The 20,252-nt window shown below is 40.9% G+C and overlaps 1 protein-coding gene across 14 annotated transcripts in view; it reads left to right on the top strand.

The window, feature by feature from the left end:
• The window catches only part of THRAP3 (thyroid hormone receptor associated protein 3), a 33,808-nt gene that overhangs the window by 1,476 nt on the left and 12,080 nt on the right, over positions 1–20,252 (top strand). For 6 of the 14 annotated variants that reach the window (XR_012620977.1, XR_012620976.1, XM_074807173.1 and 3 more), the window contains exons 2-4: positions 3,114–3,179; positions 8,962–9,047; positions 16,610–16,771. Coding sequence is in view for 12 of the 14 variants with exons in the window: in XM_074807173.1 (XP_074663274.1) it covers positions 16,635–16,771 (137 nt within the window). In the remaining 2 variants the exon portion in view is untranslated. Of the gene's footprint in view, positions 1–3,113; positions 3,180–7,274; positions 7,708–8,398; positions 8,647–8,961; positions 9,048–14,446; positions 14,547–16,609; positions 16,772–20,252 lie in introns of all 14 variants that reach the window. The other 8 variants (XM_074807165.1, XM_074807169.1, XM_074807164.1 and 5 more) reach the window with 8 other exon arrangements.

Here is a 20,252-nt window from a genome sequence, read left to right as displayed (position 1 = left end):
TTAATCATCCAGTTACTCTCTGCAAAGGACTCCTGCAGTGTTCCTTCCTGCTAGTAGCAAAGGCAGGTAGTTATGTCAGTGTTTATGGTAAGGCTGATGTGACGTTTTAGGTGTTTTCAGTGTGCCTGTTGTGTGGACGCTGCCTTCAAGTGCTGTGGCTGAAGAGGAGATCGGTTCTTTGGGTTTGTATTGCGTAACTTGATTTCCATTCCTTTAAAAAGATATGTTTTGAAGCTTAGGCTTTCAGATTGCCTCTAAGGGAGTATATTGTAGGGACAGGAAAAAGGGTATTTGGACACAACAGTGCCTTCCCCTGGAGTGTTTAGTGGTTTGCCTGTGCACTTGCTCTGGCCTTTGCAGGTGCCCAGCACAGAGTGAGGAAATGGCTGACTTTGTCTAACTAATAATGCAGTTCACAATCTAACAGCAGGTAAGAGGATAAAATAAGGCAGTTGTTGTATGTAGAGAGCTGTCTAAAAGGTGTGTTGCACTGTTCCCCTTCAGCTGGGGCTCCTGCCTGTGGAAGGAGGAAGGTGCAGGACGTGATGCCCGTGTCCTGCGTGTTCTGTCTGGAGCTCTTTGTCTGCAGAAGTCGTGCCTGCGTTTCTGCTGAGTTATGCTCTGGCATCCTCCTGCTTTTTTTCCTTCCTTGCTAATTCCATGTCTTGCTGCAAGCTCTGTATCTCTGGAAAACACAGTTCTGCTCTCAGTGCTTCAATAAGTGCTGTCTGGAAAGAGGTTTCCCTGAATGCTGGGATTTGAGAGCAGCCGTGTGCCCCTGACCTTCGCTTCTTAACTTCTACTTTTGTTTTGACGAAAGTGAAGTTTTGTCATGTGTATTGTAACTCAAATGAGTGTTCTGCTGTTAAGGTTATGGTAATATAATTTAGCTGTCTGCTGGTTTCTCCATCTTATTTAAACCAGGAAGCTTTGTAAACTATTTTAAGAAAATAGTCATTTGGGTCAGGCCAGGCCTGTGCCCTGTGGGTTCACGGGTGAGGTGTTTGAGATTGGCATGCTGCAGACAAGCTGGTGAACACCTTCTAACATGTTAGGAAAAAAAAAATTACATATATAGAGCAGGTGATAATCCATGCAAGTCAGCAGATTCTTTTTTTTTTTTTATCTGCTCCCACTTTCTCTGCTGTAAAAGAAATCTTGCTCTGAAAGGCCTAGGAAGTACTGAGCTGGACTGGTTAAGCCTGAGGATGCTTTTCAATCTAAAACTGTGCTGTTCCCCTTGTAGTTATATCACTAACTCCCTCAAAGAATAGTGCAGTTTTGCCAGAAGCTTGATTTTTATTTTTTTTTAGCTCACTTGGCTTTGTCTTTGCAAAATGACACTTTGCTGTGTCGGAACTTGTTAATTGTTTAAGCAGCTACGTAGCCCTTAAACTTTTTTCCGTATCTGGAAAAGTTTACAGTATACAGACCTGTGTTTAATGGCTGTGTGCGCCAGTACAATAACGTGGGGTTTGGGTCGTGTGGTTTCCTCTGAATTACAACGGTACAGAGAGTTCCTCTGTGTGGCAGGATTCCTGCTGTATATTTAGCTGTATAGTTTAGGCCAGGGGCATTGAAAGATAGAGGAATAGTGGTGTTAACTGCAGAAGCTGTTCTGGCTCCCTGGGGAGCTTGCGGAGGTAATCCTGCAAGGCAGCATAAACAGCTAAGCGTAGGCACTGGGGTTGTGCTGGCTTACCTTGTGCTTAGCCTATCTCTCATTTGTGCTTTGAACTGACCCCTGTTCCTGTACTGGTAGGCTTGGTCAGCAAACGCTCACTGCTGGGCAGGCCTGGGAGCAGGGCTTAACACTGCTTTGTGGGTTTCTGTAATGGGTCCCGAGATGAGGAGAAGGTGTCAGATTTAGCACAAGAGCTCATCTTGTCTCCTCTGTTCCTGCTGGAGTCACGCCGAAGTGGTGCCTGGGAACAAGTAGGTGCCATTTTGTTTCTGGATGACAGGCTGGGTTTTTAGGTCCGGAGTTTCTCTAACTGTAAAGGAAAATATCCTTCCCCTCTTCACAGTGAAATAGAGCGTTAGCAGAGGCTGAATGGTGGAGGTAGTCACTGCTGCTGGGTTTGAGAAAGTTAAGAGTTCCTGCTTAATTTAGCTTTATCGTGTCAGAGCTATGAATAGTAAAATCATGGGATTACATTTCATGCCAGCTGAGAATTGTGTTTGCGCTGTTTCACTCCATGGTAACCGGAAGCTGTCGCGTCCATGAAAAAAAAATAATAATGGCACACAGAGATGACACCCAGCCTCGCTGCGGGAACGCTGGAGCGCTGGGTCCTTGGTGGGGGGGGTGTGTAGTTTCCTACCCAAGGAAGAGTTTTCTGTCAGTGCCCTTTTTTCCTGTCACATGTGAAAATACTCTGTACATTTCTCCCGTTGTATGAGAATGAGGCCTCTTTGCAAAGCCCTGCTCATAGCTACCACCCCTTTGATAGAAGAGCGAATGGACTGGTCATAATTTCATCTCCAGATTTGTCATCTGGCCATTTTTAGCCTGTCATGATTTACAGTGTAAGGTAGCTGTACAAAACCCAAAAAAGCCCCTGCTGTAATGTGAGGGGTGCTGTAGCCTGCACACTACAGCCTGCTGTAGCCTCCCCACTGCTGCCTGTGTTTCCCCTGTTACCTTTGGGTGAGTGAAAGGAAGAAGGAAAAGCTTGGCGAGTAACCCTATGAGCTTCTCTGCTCGGGGAGCACAAAAGGCGATGGCTTGGGGGGGGGCATGGGGGGTGTTAAGCTGAAATTCTGTTCTCAAGGGAATTAGGCTCAGTATTAATGATGTTGACTTGTGCCTTAACATGCTGTATACATGGTATCTTGTGAGGGTCGTGTACCTGATCATTTCAGGCTCTGTGTATCTGTGTAAATTATTACAGTTAATTGCTCCTATAGGGCTGTGGATGAGATCAGTTTCCTGAGTTAAGGATCTGTGTATGCACTATCTGATTAGATTAAGTAATTTTGGCAGCCTTTTTTTACTGGGGAATGGTACTGGGATGAACAGCTAAAATCAGAATCTTTTCCTATGCTTGTAAAATGTGAGGATTTGCCAGTATGTTGATTGGTTTAAATTTGATTTTCCCTTTTTTACTTAGGTGAGAGCTCAGTTGCTTCTAATAAAGCAGTATTCAGAAACATAATTGATGGGAGACTTACACAAGGTACGTAAACACAGCATTGAAAACTCTCTGTTCAAATAAACTTATTCCATACATCCAAGGTTTCTGTGGACAAGCATTTACCTGTTTCATAGCCTAGCAGAGTGCTGGGATAGCCTGTTGTGATGGCTTGTGCTTATGATGATAACCCCATGATTTTTTTTTTTAAAGAGGTTTTAATGTTATACCAAGTCATGGAACTCCTTTTCCTTGTTTTCCCCTGAGGTAATGAGATTCAAGTTAAGGTTGAGATAAATCAAGTGCTGCCTTGAGAATAAATATGTGAATAGCTTTTCTTTTTGCAGCTTATAAATGAAAGGTGCTGGAGCTTGTATTTTTCATAGGTTAAACGTGTGAAGGGTAGTAATCCTTCAGCACAGATTCAGTTTTGGCTGTAACTCTACTGTGTATTTCCGAAGATATTGCAAAGAGCCCCAGATTCAATTGTTTTTTACATTACTTGCTGTTTCTTTGGAAGCATAACTTCCACATTTTTGTAAGTGCATTGTGGTCACTCTAACGAAGGAAATAGTGGTGTGCAGAGTCTGCTGGTTTCCAGACTGCAGTGACCTGACAGGGTTCAAAACTTCCCTGGAGGTCACAGTTTATTCTTCCATTGCTGCATGGGGAGTAGCACAGTAACTTAAATCATGCACAAGTTTGAATTCTTTTGGTTAACTGATTTGTGAATAGTTTTCTTATGTAAATTGGACCATTTCTTGCTTCTCTTGGGGGTTCTGAAACTACAGGCACAAGGATTCAGAGACCCCCAGCAGTTTTGTCAAGGGTTCAGTTCACATCCAAAAACTGCTCAGAATAGTAGGGCTGCACCATGAGGAAGTCATTAGTTTTGAGAACGATCTGATTTTTCTGCTTGTCTGTTCCCAGGTTGTGTAGGTTGGGAAGCAAAAAGCTGTTGAAATAGGCTTTCCTTTTTTTTTTTATTACGGATGTTTTTCTTCTGCATTTAACAGAAAATCCAGCCGCCTGGCTTTTGTAACAAAAACATCCAGAATTCTAATCAGCTTTTTCTTGGATTTGTTTTCTTTGAGCTCCCTGTCACTAAACTGTCTGAGTAACAACATAAGGCTTTTTAAGCTTAGAGATACATAAAATATTTTTTTATCCAGTAACTAGTGTCAAAGTCACTGATTGGTGTTTATAGCTGGTCAGATTATTTGGAAAGGAATTGTTCAGCACTGCAGTCTGCAGAATCGGTCCTTTTTGGAAGAACCTGTAAATAATCTTCCAGCCATTCTGTAGAACCTGCTTCTAATTATCTGAAACCAGGGCTGGAGCTCAATATTAAACTTCTTTAGGGATTAGTTTAATTGTGTGAAAACCCAAACATGCTTGAAGGCAAAATCTTAATTTTGAAAGCATATAGACTAGAGAGAAATTGGAACTGCTATTGACAAACTAGTGCTTCTCTTGCCATGGCAGAATAATCTGAACTTTTTTTCCCCCGAAGCGTGTTTGGCTTGTAGTAAAGTAGAACACACTGTTATGGTTTGGGTTTTTTGTTGGTTTTGGTTTTAGCAGTGTTGTCCAGGAAAGTTTTTGTTGTGGAGGTTGGTAGGTGTAGTTGTGAGCTTTAGTTTAACTTGTGTCATTAATCTCCTGAAAACATACACTGGATACTTGATCTAGAAAGAGGAATCGTTCTGCTTTTTGTTACCATAATGAAATTTGAACTGGATGATTAGAAATAGCATTTTAATTTTCAGTCCACCAGGCTGGCAGCGGGAGCTGTGCAGGTGGCTCTTTTTTCTTCCCTGTAAGTGTTCTGTTGATATCAAGAGCACACTTAATTTTTGGTGCAAAACCAAACCTTAGCTTGAAAAGGAAGAATCAAGTAGAATGGAAGATTGTTAGACTTTGATTTCTGGACTAGCAAAGCCAGTGTGTGCTCTCTGTACTCTGTACGTTACTGCTGGCACTTCCAGTGTGCTCGGACATGTAGATAGCTGCAATTTTTTTTTCCACTTCAAGTACGTTCATGGCAAAATCTCGTGCAGCTGCAGTACAAAGCTTGCTGGGAAATAGATTTTACATAGCTGTCATGCATAGCAAGGTTAATCTGTCACACTTCCGGACCACTCTTTTAGAACAGGAGCTTTAGTTCACTTCAGTATATTGATGGTTGTCAAACTTAACTGATTTAGGAATATTTTTTTCCACTTTTGATCTAATGTAGGAATTTGTGATAATAAAACTGCTGTGGTCGTTATTTTGATTTGCTCTTCGATAAAACTGATAGATCTGTGAGCTGCAAGGGCAGAGCAGGCACCGTGTGTCTGTGCTGACCGTGGTCGGGCTGAGGGAGGCAGGTTTCGGGGTGTGCTCTGGCCGTGTCCCTCTGCACGAGCGGCCACTGTGCCGCCATCCCTGCAGCAGCCTCCGCAGGGGCAAGTGCACAGTGCTGTCGGACTGCAGATCTTTCCAGTGAATTAATGCGTGGTATGTGAAACATCCTTTCAGGGCACTTGCTGCAGGGAAAAAAAAAGAATAGCTCTTCTATTCCTCGCCAGGTACGTGTCTAGTAAACAGGGGTTGCTCTGGTTTGACACTGGTGCCGGGCTGCCTTTACTGAGCGTGTTGAGCCGGGGTGCAGAGTCAGTGCTGAGGACTGAAGTTGTTACAGTTCTCTGTGTGTTTTCACAGGAGCCCAGTAGCTCATCTTTGGCTTATTTAACCAATTTGGTCATCGGTGTTATCTGGTGTTCAAGTAGCAATTTGGTGTTGGACACAGTGCAACTCTTACTCTGTAGGTAGCTAGTTAAATTGAAACAAGATCATACTGAAATGAACTTTGAAAGATGCTGACAGTTGTTCATTACTGTTGTGTCTTATTTGACACTTTTTAATTCCTGTAGTTTGTCATTCTGGCCTAACTAATACTGGCAGTTCTTAACAGCATATTCTTACCCAAGTCTTCAAATGTATCTACAGGTGCCACGTGCCTCCTCTGCTTCTCTGGGAGGCAGGTGAATTAAAGTGCACAGAAGTGGTGATTTTTACAGGGTTGTGAATTACGAGACCATGTATAGGACTGGATTTTTAATTGCTTGATCAGATTTCTGCCTCTTAAGCCCAGATTTGGGTGATTACAGTTGTTTAAGTTTATAAATAGCTAATTTCTTATTTTCAGTGCTTTCAAAAAAGAACACAGTGCTGACCTTTCTGTTTGTGTCAGCATTTTTCAATATCTTTGATATCTTTGTAGAGTATGAATTGGGATATAGGGTCAATTAGCAATAAATAATTTTTATCTTCTGGGGTTTTAAGTCATAAAGAGGCAGTTTCTTGGCTAGGACAAAGGCTGCCACAGCTTAAATTGATGTAAGCCTTTCAGGTATCCAAATGTTAAAAAGCTTATTTTGTGGGAAATTAAACTAGTTTTTACTATGTAGTTTTGTGACTTTTTTTATAAGTTGTTTTTATTTTTAGTGATTGCTGTTGCCACCTTGTACAGAGTACACTTTGTAAGACCTTTTGTAGGATTACTTTTTTTTTTTTTAGAATTAACTAATCTTGTTTGGTTTTGGAGCTCAGGATTATGAATTGTAGAGCTGGCTGAAGGAGAATTAATTTTTTTTTTGGTTCCTTGATAATGAACGCTGTTGTGAGCAAATAAAGTAGCAGTCCAGCTGATTCTCCCAAAATGAGTGTTTGTGCTAGCGGACACTGAATGGATGGCAAGACGCTCAGGCAGAAATGTTTTCTCTAATGAGGTGCTATCTTGTTTGCTTTGGGTCTTACAGCAAAATAAACTGTAACAGTTTCATTAAAAACTGGCCAGAAAGGAACAAGTAAATTTTTGTTTTCCCTCCACCGTTATACAGAGCTTTCTACAAATGCTTTTACAAAATATTTAACACTTTCGATTTAATGTTTTGTAAATGCTGTGTAATAAACTGAAACTTCTGTAAGGAGTTCTGCAGCGCTGTGCACGCTTCTAAGGTATGTACATAAGCCGTTTCACTTGTTTCCAAACGTTCTTGGTGTTTATGCTCAGTGTATTATAGATAGATGTGAAGATAAATAAACTGCTGCTTTTGGTATATCAGACATACCTGCTGTGTTTTTCTCTCTAAGCTGGCAAATTGTGGCGCTACGTGATACAGCAATCCTCGATGACACGCTTGAGATGGAGTGATTTCAGCTGTAACATTTTGTTAGATGACTTTTCTGTACAGGGCCGTGGTGGTTCTGTTCTGCTTTAACATCTGTGAAAGGTCTGAAATAATGATGAGTACTGCTTGAAAGACTTCAAAAAAAAAAAAAAAAAAAAAGAGTGGAAGATGGAAAGAGACGGTCATAAAGTAACACAGGCCAGTTGGAAACAGGAAACAAATTCCTGGAAAAAGGCATTGTGAAAACTAGAAATGTTCGTCATTTGACCCATGTCTTGGCATATAGAAATGTTCTTTACAGTGTTCTGGAATAAGAAACTCCTGGACTATGATTTCTGCTTCAGCAGAGAGCGTTGAGCACGTTTCCTACTTTCCTTTCCATATCTGGAAGAAAGGTTAGCTGTTCTTGCTTGTTGTGTGTTGTCTTGGTTCATTTTCTTTGTAGTAGTGCTCTAAATACGAGAACAGTATTCCTCTACAAAAGAGAATTCAGCCAGCTTTTTATCTAGATGACACCTGTGTGCAATAGATCGTACCAGAAGTTTGCAGTAACGCAGGTGTTTGGGGAGTAGGCAAAAACCCAAGCAAAACCTGTGTGTTCTATCACAAAGCAAGAAAGATGGTTATGGTGGGTTTTTTTTTCTGGTAGCCACTGTGAAAGGCTGAAAGTTGAAGGTCTTTGTAAGGTAAAAGGCAAGATTTCTCTCTTTCACAGATGTTTAGACGGATGGACATGACAACAGTAAAAATAAAGTCTGTGGTGTTCTTTATTTGGCTTTTTTCAAAGATTGGTAAGCACAATTTAGAAAACACTAAACCTTGCAATACAACCTTTGCTCTTGGGCAAGAATAGGACTTAATAGGACTTAATCACCGTTTCAGAGAAAATATAATCTTCAAATAGCCTTGAAACATTTTTTCAATGAAGTAAACAGAAGAAATGAATAGCTTTAAACAAGTTTATTTTATGGTTGAACACAGAGCAAATGACATTCTTGCTGTTAGATCAGAGGTTTAATAACATGGAGTAATTGATGAGGTTGTGTTTACTGTTGTTCTCTTTTTTTAAAACTTACACCCCTCTAGCAGTGCATGGAAGGATACTGAAATGTAATTGTAGACCTGTCAAAACAGCTCCCAGTGGACTGGTGGCACCCTTTGAAGACGGCGATATGCTGATGGATGAATTTGTCAGGAAAACAGTTGTTTCTTTTGGCTTGTGGATTCTCTTTAACAATATGGGAAAGTCCTTAGTCCTGAATCCAGTGAGACCAGACAAATGAGCTGAGAGAAATTACTTCAATACGGCTGTACAGATGTAATGACAGCAATTAGTATGTATATAACAGAGGTGGGATGGGGGGCAGGGGAGGTGGAGGAAGGAAGGACGAAGTAGACTTAAAATTTTGAAGGCTTGAATAACCTCTTTAAAAACTACATTCATTGTAAAAGTACACGAGCTCTCAGTGAAGGGGGCGATGAATTTCTGCAATGTGCACGCTCTGTTGAAGTACTGAAGATACGGTGACCGGTTTGGGTACAGCACTGGATGGTAGCTTAAGGAAGCTAGACTCCCCTTGATCATTGGTGGCAGGAAGTACAACAACGTACATACAAAGGTGCTTCAATGCATTTTCTTCTCATTTCAGGTTTGCTTCCTGATTTCATAATTGACAAAGCTGAGACGGTGAAACCTGACTGTTGAAGGGTGCAAGGTGTGAACCTGCTCAAGCAGGTAGGCACACAACAGAAAATAAAATCTTCAAAAGTGGTAAAACTGCCTGTCTTAGGATTTGGAATATACCTTCTTGGGTGCCTTCTATCCTGGGTGTACTACAAGTTAAACTGCATCAGCTGAACTATTTTTTCATTGTTAATGATGCTGTGCAAAAAGGATTGTACAGGTCTTTAAGAAAAAACTCGGCCTCATGTCTTGGAATGTTTTGGCTTGTCTTTCCTAATAGCTGGTAAATATAAGGGTAAAATAGAACAATTGTGTGAAATAATCTTGGATGTCCTGGAAGAGGTTGTACCTACTGGTTTTTTTATGTCCGTGTCCCATCGCCCACCCCAAACATTTGTACTTTTGCCAAAGCTTGCAGTGATTTCAGTCAGTGGCTGTAAAAGTTCTTAACTGTTCCAAATAATTAAATTCTGAAGCTGTGGTAGCTGGCGGAAGTGTATGGCAGTAAGAGACTCTTGGCAGTGCCTTTTTTCATTGCCGTGGAGCGGAGTTGAGCTGTTCTTTTGAGTTCTGTCAGGAGACTTAAAACAGGTAAAATATTAACTTTCCTGACACTGTTTCATTACAAAAGTTTGTCTTTTGGGCAAAGTCCATTGTGGTGGCTTCATAGGAACATTTACTCTTCCATCGTTTTCACCCGAGTCATGTGATGGATTGCTGTGAGGATTTAGAAATGGAGAAGGGAAACTTTGCTTCTTGAAATAGCCTCCAAATTTTAGGAAACACGTATTTTGAAAATGAGAGGTTTCCAGGCTGTTGGTTCTCCATCTCAAACCTCCCCCCGCCCCTTATTTGTCAGTAGAGCTTGTATGAGTGGGGTCACAGAATCGGTCTGGATTAAAAATACTCTTGTAAACAGAACATTTGTAACCTCTGTCATGACATGGATTAAGTTTAGAATGAATAATTCATTGTATTGGCAGGATGGGAACTTTCTACACAAGCCTTTTGTTGCTAAGGTAGTAACTAGTCAAACTGTACATCTACAGAAATATCCTCAGAGACATCTATGTTAATTTTTGTTCCCGTTCCTTAGGAAGTAGAAGTGGATCCCTGCAGAAAACCGTCCACAAAACTTACTGTTAAATCTCAAAGGGGGTTGACTCTCATCTTTGTTTCCATTTGGTAGATGCCTTGAGTTGTGGGCAATGTACAGGATGGGTCCTGTTTGGATAAGATCCTTAGAAACCAGGCTCTTGCTGCTTTTTCTTTGTACGTGTTAAAGATTGTCAACAGTTTTGTGAAGGTAAAAGTCTTGTAGTTCTTGACCAGAACTCATTCTCTACTGCATTAGCCTTCTAGAGTCTTCCCTTTCTGAATGGCAGCATTTGTAGCGTGGCAAAAGAAAAGTTAAGATCTTAAAGCAGCTCAGGAACTTTCAGAATGAAGTAGCTTGTATAAATATGAGTAAAGCTATGTGCAGAACTGATCAGCTTGTGTTGCCTGCGTTCCTTCGCAAGGACCAGACTTGAAGAGTTCAGGTGTTGCCTTTGGGCTCAGGGTGGGGAATCTTTGATGCCAAGAAGGGGATAAAACTAACGTGGCAATGTTCTCTGGTGAGAAATCAAATTCATTTCAGTTACTGATTGCTGTCAGACTTTCACAGCTCGAGCAAACCTTCTGCCTTTACTTTCCAAAAACTGTTCAAGAAGGACTCAGAACAGTTGAGTAATGAGAGAAATAAGAGCTGTTTGCCAGTTTGAGTCTTACTGTTCAGTGAAGCTTTGGCTGCGGCTCGTTTTCAAACAAGGCTGAACTTTACACCTTTGAGTTGGTGCTCGCAGCACGTGGGAATCTGCAGATTTACATTTTTTTGTCAGAAATGTCCGTGTTTCTTACAATAAAAATCTAAAAAATGTATAATGCTTAATAATTTGCATTGGCAATGTACTTTCATCAGACTAAAGAGCCAGCTGTGAGATGGACTATTTTCTTCACTGACCAACTTCAGTGATTTCAGATCAGGCTTGCAGTAAGCGTAACTAATTTTAAATCTGTGTGGTATGAGTGAATTTGGCAAGCTAATTTGGAATACAGATTATTCCTTCAGACTCGGTGTGTGTTGAATTATGAGGTATGTTATACAGTGTAGTTTCACGGCAGATAAACAAGCTGTCCAGTGTCTGTTTTCCAGAAGGGTAACACCTTACCAAAACTCTTAAACACAGCACACTCAGGGTGAGTGCTGATAATTTTGGATGTGAGACTGTGCTACTTGGGAAGATCTGCTGGACAACATAACTGGGTCTTCAGAAAAGACAAACCAGAAACCAATTTTGAAGATTCCTGGCAGTGTTTCCAGGAGTGCATGCCCTCCAGATGTGTGCAGTCACGCTCGTCTGCTGGGAGATGAGACCTGGATCAGGCAGCAGGGATCAACTGTGTCCCTTGCAAGGTAGAGCTGGAGTCGTGGGAAGGCAGTTCAGTACCTGTAAGCAGGAAGGAGATGTGACCTCTGGCAGAGCCGATAGCTAACGACAAGTCTCCGTAGCACTCTGTAAATGCTTCTACTGCCGTCCCCACTCAGGACCAGACAGTTTTACCCTCCAGTGTTTCAAAGAGCAGCACCGCTGTGAGCTCTGTGAGGCTGGATGTGTGTCTGTGCTTTGGGGGCACAGCATCGTGTTCAGTGGAAAAATTTAAATGGTAAAGTAAGGGAGCAGCCACTGCTGCTTTCACAGTTTGCCTTTGCTTCATTTACAGGCATCTCTTTCTTTAAAATTGGAGTAATCCGTAGGATGTGCTGTAAGAACAGATTCTTTCAGAACAGTTTTTTGCTTACCAGCTGAACACATTTTATCTGAGTCAGTCATTAATTCTTAGAACAACTAAATGTGTATCACAGTAAGTTTACGACTGCAGTGTTAACACAGGGGAGCTGAAATGACTCCAGTATTTCATTTGTTTAACCTTTTGAGAGCTGATAGAGCACAGCAACTTGGTTTCTATTCTAGCAGGTGTTACCTCACATGTTAGGAATGAATCAACTTTAAAAATATTGACAAAGATAAAAAAAACTTCCAAGACAATGCTTTTGGCACATGTCACACATACCAAACTAATGTTTGGCTAGTAAGTGCTGTGGATCAAAGTAAAACACAAAGACTCTTAAACAGCTCAAAGCAAGTGATACTTTAAAAATCTATTTTGGGGCCTTCTCAGAACTTACTGAGAGTTACTGCCACTTTTACTCTAGTTGGTCAGTCAGCTCTAACCATGTGCTTTTTCTTGGAAAATTATTTATTTCAGAAGAAATGCAACAGAGAAGAGCTGTGGTGAAAGTTGTTTTAATTGTATTAGTCTATTAAAATATTTCAAGCTGTGCAGAGTTCAGTGTAGATAGAGGTAGCTTACAGATGATATGTTGAAGGTAGTTTGTTCTTGAACTACAGGGTTGTCATTTAGTAGAGAGCTATCCTGAAATTGCACAGTTACGGGATGTACTTGTAATATCCTTATAGAACGTAGCTTTTTTTTTTTTGCTTTTATTGTATCAAAGCCCCTCAGGATTCAGTTGGGAGCAGCGCTTTGATTCTGAGAGGCAATTTAGATCGTCTCCCTATGTCTTCTAGTAGTTCCTGTTACCAGTTGTTTCTCACGCTTCTCTTCTATGTGTTGGTTTACTGTGCTAAATTTTGATTGTTTTGACCAACAGACTAGGAAATGTTGCTGTTTCAACATATGTATTTAGTAAATTAAAAGGAAATAGTTGGTCCTTTCACACATTCTTTCCCTGAAAAATGACCGTGCATGAGAATGAACTTTGCTTCTTCACTGGTAGTGCTTTTTGATTTTCATCCCTGGTATGACTTATTTTTTCCTAATAGAATGGGAAACATTTTTTTTTTCCTGCATACTTTCTAGTGTGAAATATATTAAAATACTTAAGTTGAATTGATAGAGCATCTTTAACATAGTGAAAGGAAAGGACGTGACCAAGTGACATGATTTTTAAAGTAAAGCCAACTTCCTGTTCTGGAAAGTACCAGCTCTCGTGGTGAAGAACAACCCACTCTCCCAGCAGTTGCTCCTGTGACGGGCGTTGTGCTGATCCTGGAAGTGCCCTGGCGGTAGCTGGAGTGTTTGGTAACTGTATATGTAATTTGGCTTTGGAGAGCGACTGAAAGGGAAGACATTGCAAGTCAGTCCACTGGAATTTGCTTAAAATGGATACAGCAGCAGAAGTACTTGATTGGTTATGTTTACATACCTAAATGTCTCTGTTTTTAATCAGGTGGGGAAAAAAGATAAAAGTTCTACTAATATAGTTCCTTTTTTCTTTGTGGCTCTTATCCATGAGTCACTTGCTGAAAAGTTTGTTGATAACTTTCATGCAATACTCAGTTAATGCAAATTTTGCCTTTATAATCCTTTTCTTAATTCCCAGAGCAATCTTAGTTTTTCCCCTCTTCTAGAATGTGGGCGATGAACATTGCAGAGTGTTTGTTTCACAGATGCTGAGGTTTTGGCAGTTTGTTGTCAAAATGCCTCTTTGTTCATTTCATGATTTGAAATGCTTTTTAGCCATTCAGATAAATAACTTACAGTGTGTTATCTCTGGACCCTCACAACAATTATTGATGCTTGGTTTTCTCGGGGACTCCATGATCTCCTGCCCTTGCAGAGTGTTTATTTTGTTCTCTCCCAGGGCAGCAGAGGCCAAGGACTTCTGCTTGCTTAAATAGAGCAGATTAAGGGGTCTCAAGGCTACAGGCAGTTGTGCACTGCCGTATGTATACATTAAAAATGTTGAGTAGATTTTTACTGTATGATCCTTCGTGGCTCTCGCGGATTTTGAGCTTCCTTAAGTAATGCGAGAGAGGATATTTGATGATTTAAAGCTGAAGTGCTGATTACGTATTAGAAATAAACAGACAGTAATAAAAATCCAGCTCTTAGTTAAAAATGCATGTGTGGTGTTTATCCAGTGATAAGTTTTTAACTAACATCACTGCAGTTGAAGTGTCTGAGCAGAAGCACCTAAAATTCTAGTTCTGGATTTATTACAGTGCGCAGCCCTTAGACATAGCCTGGAAATGCAAAGACAAATTTTAAATCTTTATAGGCATGCCACCTCTACCTGGAGCTGGGCTAACTTAGTGGTGGATGATTTTGGAACACGTTTTGGAAAATACAAGTTGAGGCAAAAAAGCAGTGATTCATGTTACAGGAAGTCATAGTGACCTGCCAGTGATGCTTCTGAAAGGATGAGGATAGCTCACCAATCCTAAATAAGAGGATAGAAGAGTATAATAGCAAGTTGCCTTTTCAGCGCACTGATTAAAACTAAGGTCAGATTTCCTTGCAGTATCGCTGGCGGCCTTCGTTGTGCTAATGTGGGTGCTGTGACCTAAAGCTTCGAACAAGTTAGTTCTGTTTTTCTGACTCAGAGTGCAGGTGGACAGATCTGCAGAGAAATCAGCCAAACGTGATCAAGCATGCGTGAAAATCTCTCCAACTCTGATTGAAACAAGCTCTGCAGAATTACGGGTATCAACTCAATATTCTTGTTTGCTAACACTGGGGATGTTTCCTGACAAATGAAAAATATATGCAATTGTAATCTGGAAGCTGTGTGTCCAGACTTTTCTCTGCTTATAGTATCATTTTTCATGCATTCTGTGTAAAATTCCAAACCATCAATAGCGCTGTATACAGATCCACTTTGGTAAGTCAGTAAGGTAAGAAACTTTTTCAGCAACTCTAATTTTGCTGTTGAACATTCATAGATACAAGCCAAACTGTAAATCTACCAGTACACTGATTTATTTTTCCTTTTTCTCTGCCCCAATTACTTATAACTATGCAATATTTTACTAACTTTGAGGGGGAGAAAATGTAATTTCTTGTAGAAATTACTGAGGAATTCTGTTAAATGCTAAATAAATTGCTTCTGATATTGTGAATTAAATTTACGTATTGTTTAAGGAGAGATTTTCTTCTCAGCTTTGTCAGCCACCTCTGGAATTGCAGAGTTCAAATCTTGATACTGAGTGCTGATGTGGAATACTCAACAATCCAAACACTTAACTCAAACTAGCACTTAGTCCCTTTCCCAGCCCACTACTGAAACCTCCAGTTTTTAGGAATGGAAGTAGAAAGGAGACTGGAACTTCATGTGAGGAGGGAAGGAGTGGAGTCCCCTTGCTCCTCGCAGAGTCAGGCACCAGAGCATTTTCCATTTAAGCTGAAGAACTATACTGGAACCAACAGGGATTCAAGAGCTGGAGCATATTTTGCAGCATGATCAAATTTTAAATTGTAAGGAATTTTGTTTCTGGCTGGATCCAGTGATTAAATGGGTCACCTGTTACTGCAGTGCGAAGCACTGCCATGGCTGGGCAGAAGAGGCCCTCAAGCTCTCCCCAGGCTCTGCTGTGCTGCCTTTGCTTCCACAGCCCTTCGTGGGAGGGAGGTCACAGACGGAGGTTGTTGGTAGCACGAAGGGGAAGGTTTATGGAGGTCCCTGTCGGGAGCTGCAGAACTGCACGATAGGCACTTGACTCCCTTGGGTACTGACGGGGAAATGAGCATCTTGAATTTTATCAAAATTTGTATCAACTTTCAAATGTAAAAAACAGTATGACACTTCCCCCTCTTGAGTTAATAGTGCTGAATATTTTTCTTTCCCTGGAGGTAAGCAGTGATGAAAATCCTGTAGAAAGTATTGCTTGTTGATACAAAGTTGATGTTTACAGGAGAACAGATCAGGTAGCGAGTAACTGAAACAATTATGTGGTCAAACTGTATTCCCTGAAACATCTTTTAAGGGAGTCTAACCTTTACCTGGATACCTGCTTGAAAATAGCCCAGGTAATTCATAATTATAGTTACTTCCAGTCATTTAATGCTACAACGTAATCTCTTCTGTCTCTGAATATTTGGAAGGACGTCTGAATTATTTTGGCTGCAACAGAACTCCTCACTGGATGATACACGCTCTAACTGATCACAGCAACTGCATAAACTGCACAAGCAGACAGGACACGTACGGCCAGGATTGAACCTGAGAGTTCATGGCAGATCTGTGCAAATAGGGTTACAGTCATGTATCTTGGATTATCATTTTTGCTTGTGATTCCTTCTGAAAATATAGAGAAGAGTTTAGGGGGTGGATTTTTTTTTTTATGGTAAGCCTTTTTATTTCTTCATTGTTCTTTAAGCCAGTGGCAGCTGGCTGTATTGACAGTGATGTGACTGAAATGGACTGGTTTGTCTCTTCAAAGGTATTCTTGCTTAAGCTAGCAGTGCGGCCTCTGCCTGTTCCTGGGTTTTGCATTAACTTGCTGCTTTCACCTGTAACACTTACATTTGCAATTACTCCGAGGTGAAAGCCTTTTATTCTTTTTTCAGATTTCCTCCTTAGGCTGAAATAAACCTTCTACTCTGAGCCCAACACCATTCATCAGTTATTGGGCGGCCACTTCAAACATTCATATTTCCAGTCTTATCAATGTCGCTGTAGTTTGTCAGGCTGCCAGATGTTGCCCGTTCTCCCAGATCTGCCACATGACTTCGGTTTTCAAATACTTTTATTTCCCTGTTTCCTTCAGGTACAGCTGACAGGTGCTTGCAAAGATGTCTAAAACTAACAAATCAAAATCTGGATCTCGTTCCTCCCGTTCGAGGTCTGGATCAAGATCTCGCTCACGTTCCTTCTCCAAATCTCGCTCCCGTTCTCGTTCTGTCTCCCGGTCAAGAAAACGCAGACTTAGGTAAGTGCATGCAGCTCTGAAGCCAAAGGGTGGGTAACTGTGTTTTTCCTCTCTGTCCTGTTCAGATGGTTTGTCACTTAATTCTTTTCCGGGGAAGGACTTTGATTAGATTCTAGGGCAGATAGTGTCCTGTGTCTTAGGCTGTTTCCTGCCAACCTGTACTGTTCTGAAGTGTTTTCAATGGGCTAAGAGAATAAATTGTGGCTGTTTATCAGTGTTGTCAGGATACTTCTTTTGAGCACTTAATGTGGTCTCTGTAGCGTGTTTTTGGTGAAAAATAATTTTACTTTTCCGTGCAGATCTTTTCCTCCTAATATAAGTAGTAACAGATACTCTAATGTACAGTTAAATCGGAAGGTGTTTTTGTTAGTATAGCTCATTTTGTCAGGGATACAGTCCACAGTGGAGTTGTTACAGCCTTTTTAGACTAGAGACTAGACTCAGAGAGGACTTCTGTACTTTGTTCTTCCTCAAAGGTATTAATAGAAGCCTGTGTCAAAATGCATGTGGGTTTTTTCCCCATGTTCTTCTGCAGTTCTTAATTGCTGCTGTACGTAATGGGATAGCCCGTTGTTCTTTTCCTGGTGCTCAGCACGCCCAGTCTCTGAGATCCAGTTTCCTGTATTGAAAGTACTCATGGTTAATGATGATTGAAACTCCCAGAGCAGGACAAAGTGCAAAAATTCATAGCTTTTTATCCTGACCTGAGATTATTTTGAGATTTGAAATGTTTTTGATCAGACATTTGCTTTACTGCTGTAAGTGAAAGAGTTTAAGTGCATGTTCCGTAGTCAGAGTGGAGGAGTTGAGAAGGTCCACAGCAATACATGCTCCTTTTTTTTTTTTTTGTACATCTTTGGTGTGTTTTAAACTTTTAATGTAATTGATCCCAGAGTTGAGAGGCCTTTGCAGACGTTGCATGTTTTCCCCCTCTAAAAATGAATTCAGACAAGTCTTATTGTCAGGTTAAGATACTGCTGTGAGGGTAGGGGCAGTTTTGTTGTTGTTTCCCTGCCCCTCCCCTCAACATACAGAGTCAGTTAACAGAAATGATCGTTCTGAACGGATAAACCACATAAAGGTAATTTCACTGCAGTTAATTTTGAGAAATGGTTGATGTGCATAATAGTTGTTCTTACCTCCCTGAATTGCTTCTGATCAGGCCAGTTAAAGGCTCACGTCTTCCCTGGATATCAGGATATCTGTGTTTTCCTTTTCTTTTGGCTAAGCCTTTTGTATCTGGCAAAAGGCGTTCCAGTTTGACTTGGTATAATCATGTTCAGCTGCTTTTTCACTAATCTTAAATTAATAACACATATTCTGAAAATCATTAGACTGTAAACACATGCAACTGTTAACAATTAAAGAGATTTTTTTCAAATGCAGAGGCTCTAATAAACGTACAGTTGGAGAGAGGAGGACATGACAAAACTAAATTAGAGGCGGAGACTTGAGTCAAACCGAGTTCTCTGCAGAAGGAAGCTGGAATGCTGGAAGATACGTGGTCATTTGGGAATATCTGCCTAGCTGTGAAGGGACTTTGACAGTTGAAAACAAAGGCATGCTGTGCAAATGTTATCATTTCCTCTGTGCTACTGCTGAATCTACTTGTGCTTTGTAAATAACTCTTTTAAAAAAAAGAATCAAAATGGAGGGGGTTAGCACAGACAAGTCATCTTGTATGGCGTTAGGATATTCTCTGAGGTAGGTCTTGTGGTATCGTGGCATAAAAGTCCATTACTTCAGCATCCACCACAGAAATTGTTTTACTCTTTATCTGGTAGGTTTACTGCTTGTTCGAAGTTGTATTGCCATGTTGGGAGTCTGCCTAATATTTATTGCTTTATTTTTCATTTTTACCTATTGTAAAGTGGTGGGTGCTTTAGCACTGGAGCAGTGTGTATGAGCTGGCAGAGCTGGCAGAGTTATTACTTGTGGTGTTTCTTTTGCATAACACTCACTGTATTTTTCTAAAAAGATTTCTTGTAAATAATCTCTGCAACTTCTGGAGTGAAATCTTCCTGCTGCAAGCCTCTCTAAAACGATAGAACAGATTTTGGAAGTGGTGTACAACAGGTCCCTTGCTGGTAATTGATCACAAATGCAGCGGTTGTTTGAGAATGGGAGCATGTGTGTTCTTAGTGCTTTTGACGAGGGCTTGTTATAATTGGTTCTTGCCGTCTGCATCTGTGCTTTTCCTTGTTGTCGTTGTTTGAATGACTAAGTGTCTCAGATACGTAGCTTAGGTTTTTTTGGTTGTTTGAAGTAAAAGGATGAAGCATATGTTAAAATTATCATTAAACTGTTTGCTGGCAATGACTGTAGTATGAATAACCAGTTTCTTGCTAAACTGTAATGTATTTGGTAGGTGGAAGAAATAAAAACAGGACTAAAGTTGGTCTCTGACTGCATGCGTGTATGCTAACGGTGTAGGAATTGTAAGAGCAGTGTTGTGTTCCCTGACGTTGGGGGGGGGTTGGGGAGTGAGTGGAGAGGGGGCAGCAGCGAGCTGTGCTTTGCCCATCTGTAAAATACAGGTCTGCTGGGGTGTGACCGGTGAGTGTTTTACAGCCAGATCTCTCTCCATGTGAGAAGGGACTGTGGAAATGGTTTCTCAGTTAATATTATTTACTAAAATTCCGTTTGGAAAAATCTCTTTTCTATTTAAACTTACTAGTTTGGACACTTTCTCTGTTTTACTAATGCAATTTTGCTAAAATCTCAGACTTTTCAGTGGAAGTTTGTTTTTCCAGCAGCTGTAAAATACTTACTGTAAAGCTGGTCTTTAATCCTGAGCTACAGTGGGGCTTTTAAACAGTTACACATCTGCAGCTCCAAAACTTTAGTGGAAGAGACTATTGGAACAATTAGCTCTTCATGTTTTGCCACTTAAGTCAGTGTTCTTACAGGCTTTGTCCTGGTTTCAGTTCTGTTCGGGAGGCGAGCAGAGGGACACTGAGCAGCGCCATCAGGCGAGCAGAGGGACACTGAGCAGCGCCATCTCACGGCACCAGGCTGGAGAGCCAGCACTTCCCTCTGCTCCCCCTCCTTGTTTGGAGTCCGGCTTCTGAACTGTGGCCAGGGCTGCACCTTTGGAAACTTAAAACTACAGAGCAGTGTGCCGTTTGCTCCAGCACTGCTCTTCTCGTGTTGAGGGGTAGCAATTTACTTAACTCAGCTGGCGAAGAAGTGGGGTTTCATCTTGATTATCAGAATTTCGAAAGTACAGTGAGAACTTAGGACACAAGGGGAAGATTTTGGATCCGATTCAGTAACAGTAGCATGACGTGCATAAAGAATCTCTTCTTTGTGGCAGAGATCTAAGATGAGGTGTAACCTTGACCTTGAGCTGTGAAGGACTGGAAGTTTGAGATATGTCACTTTTTCTGAAGCTGGATAGCAGCCATGTTCATCCTAGAAAAAATGAAGAGCAACGTGTACCCATGGTTTCTGCAATGATCCTGAAGTCAAATATTTGTTT

Source organism: Strix aluco, chromosome 26 (assembly GCF_031877795.1).
Source record: "Strix aluco isolate bStrAlu1 chromosome 26, bStrAlu1.hap1, whole genome shotgun sequence".
NCBI lineage: Eukaryota > Metazoa > Chordata > Aves > Strigiformes > Strigidae > Strix > Strix aluco.
The sequence above is the reverse complement of the archived record's forward strand: the minus strand, read 5'-3'. Positions and strand labels throughout refer to the sequence as shown.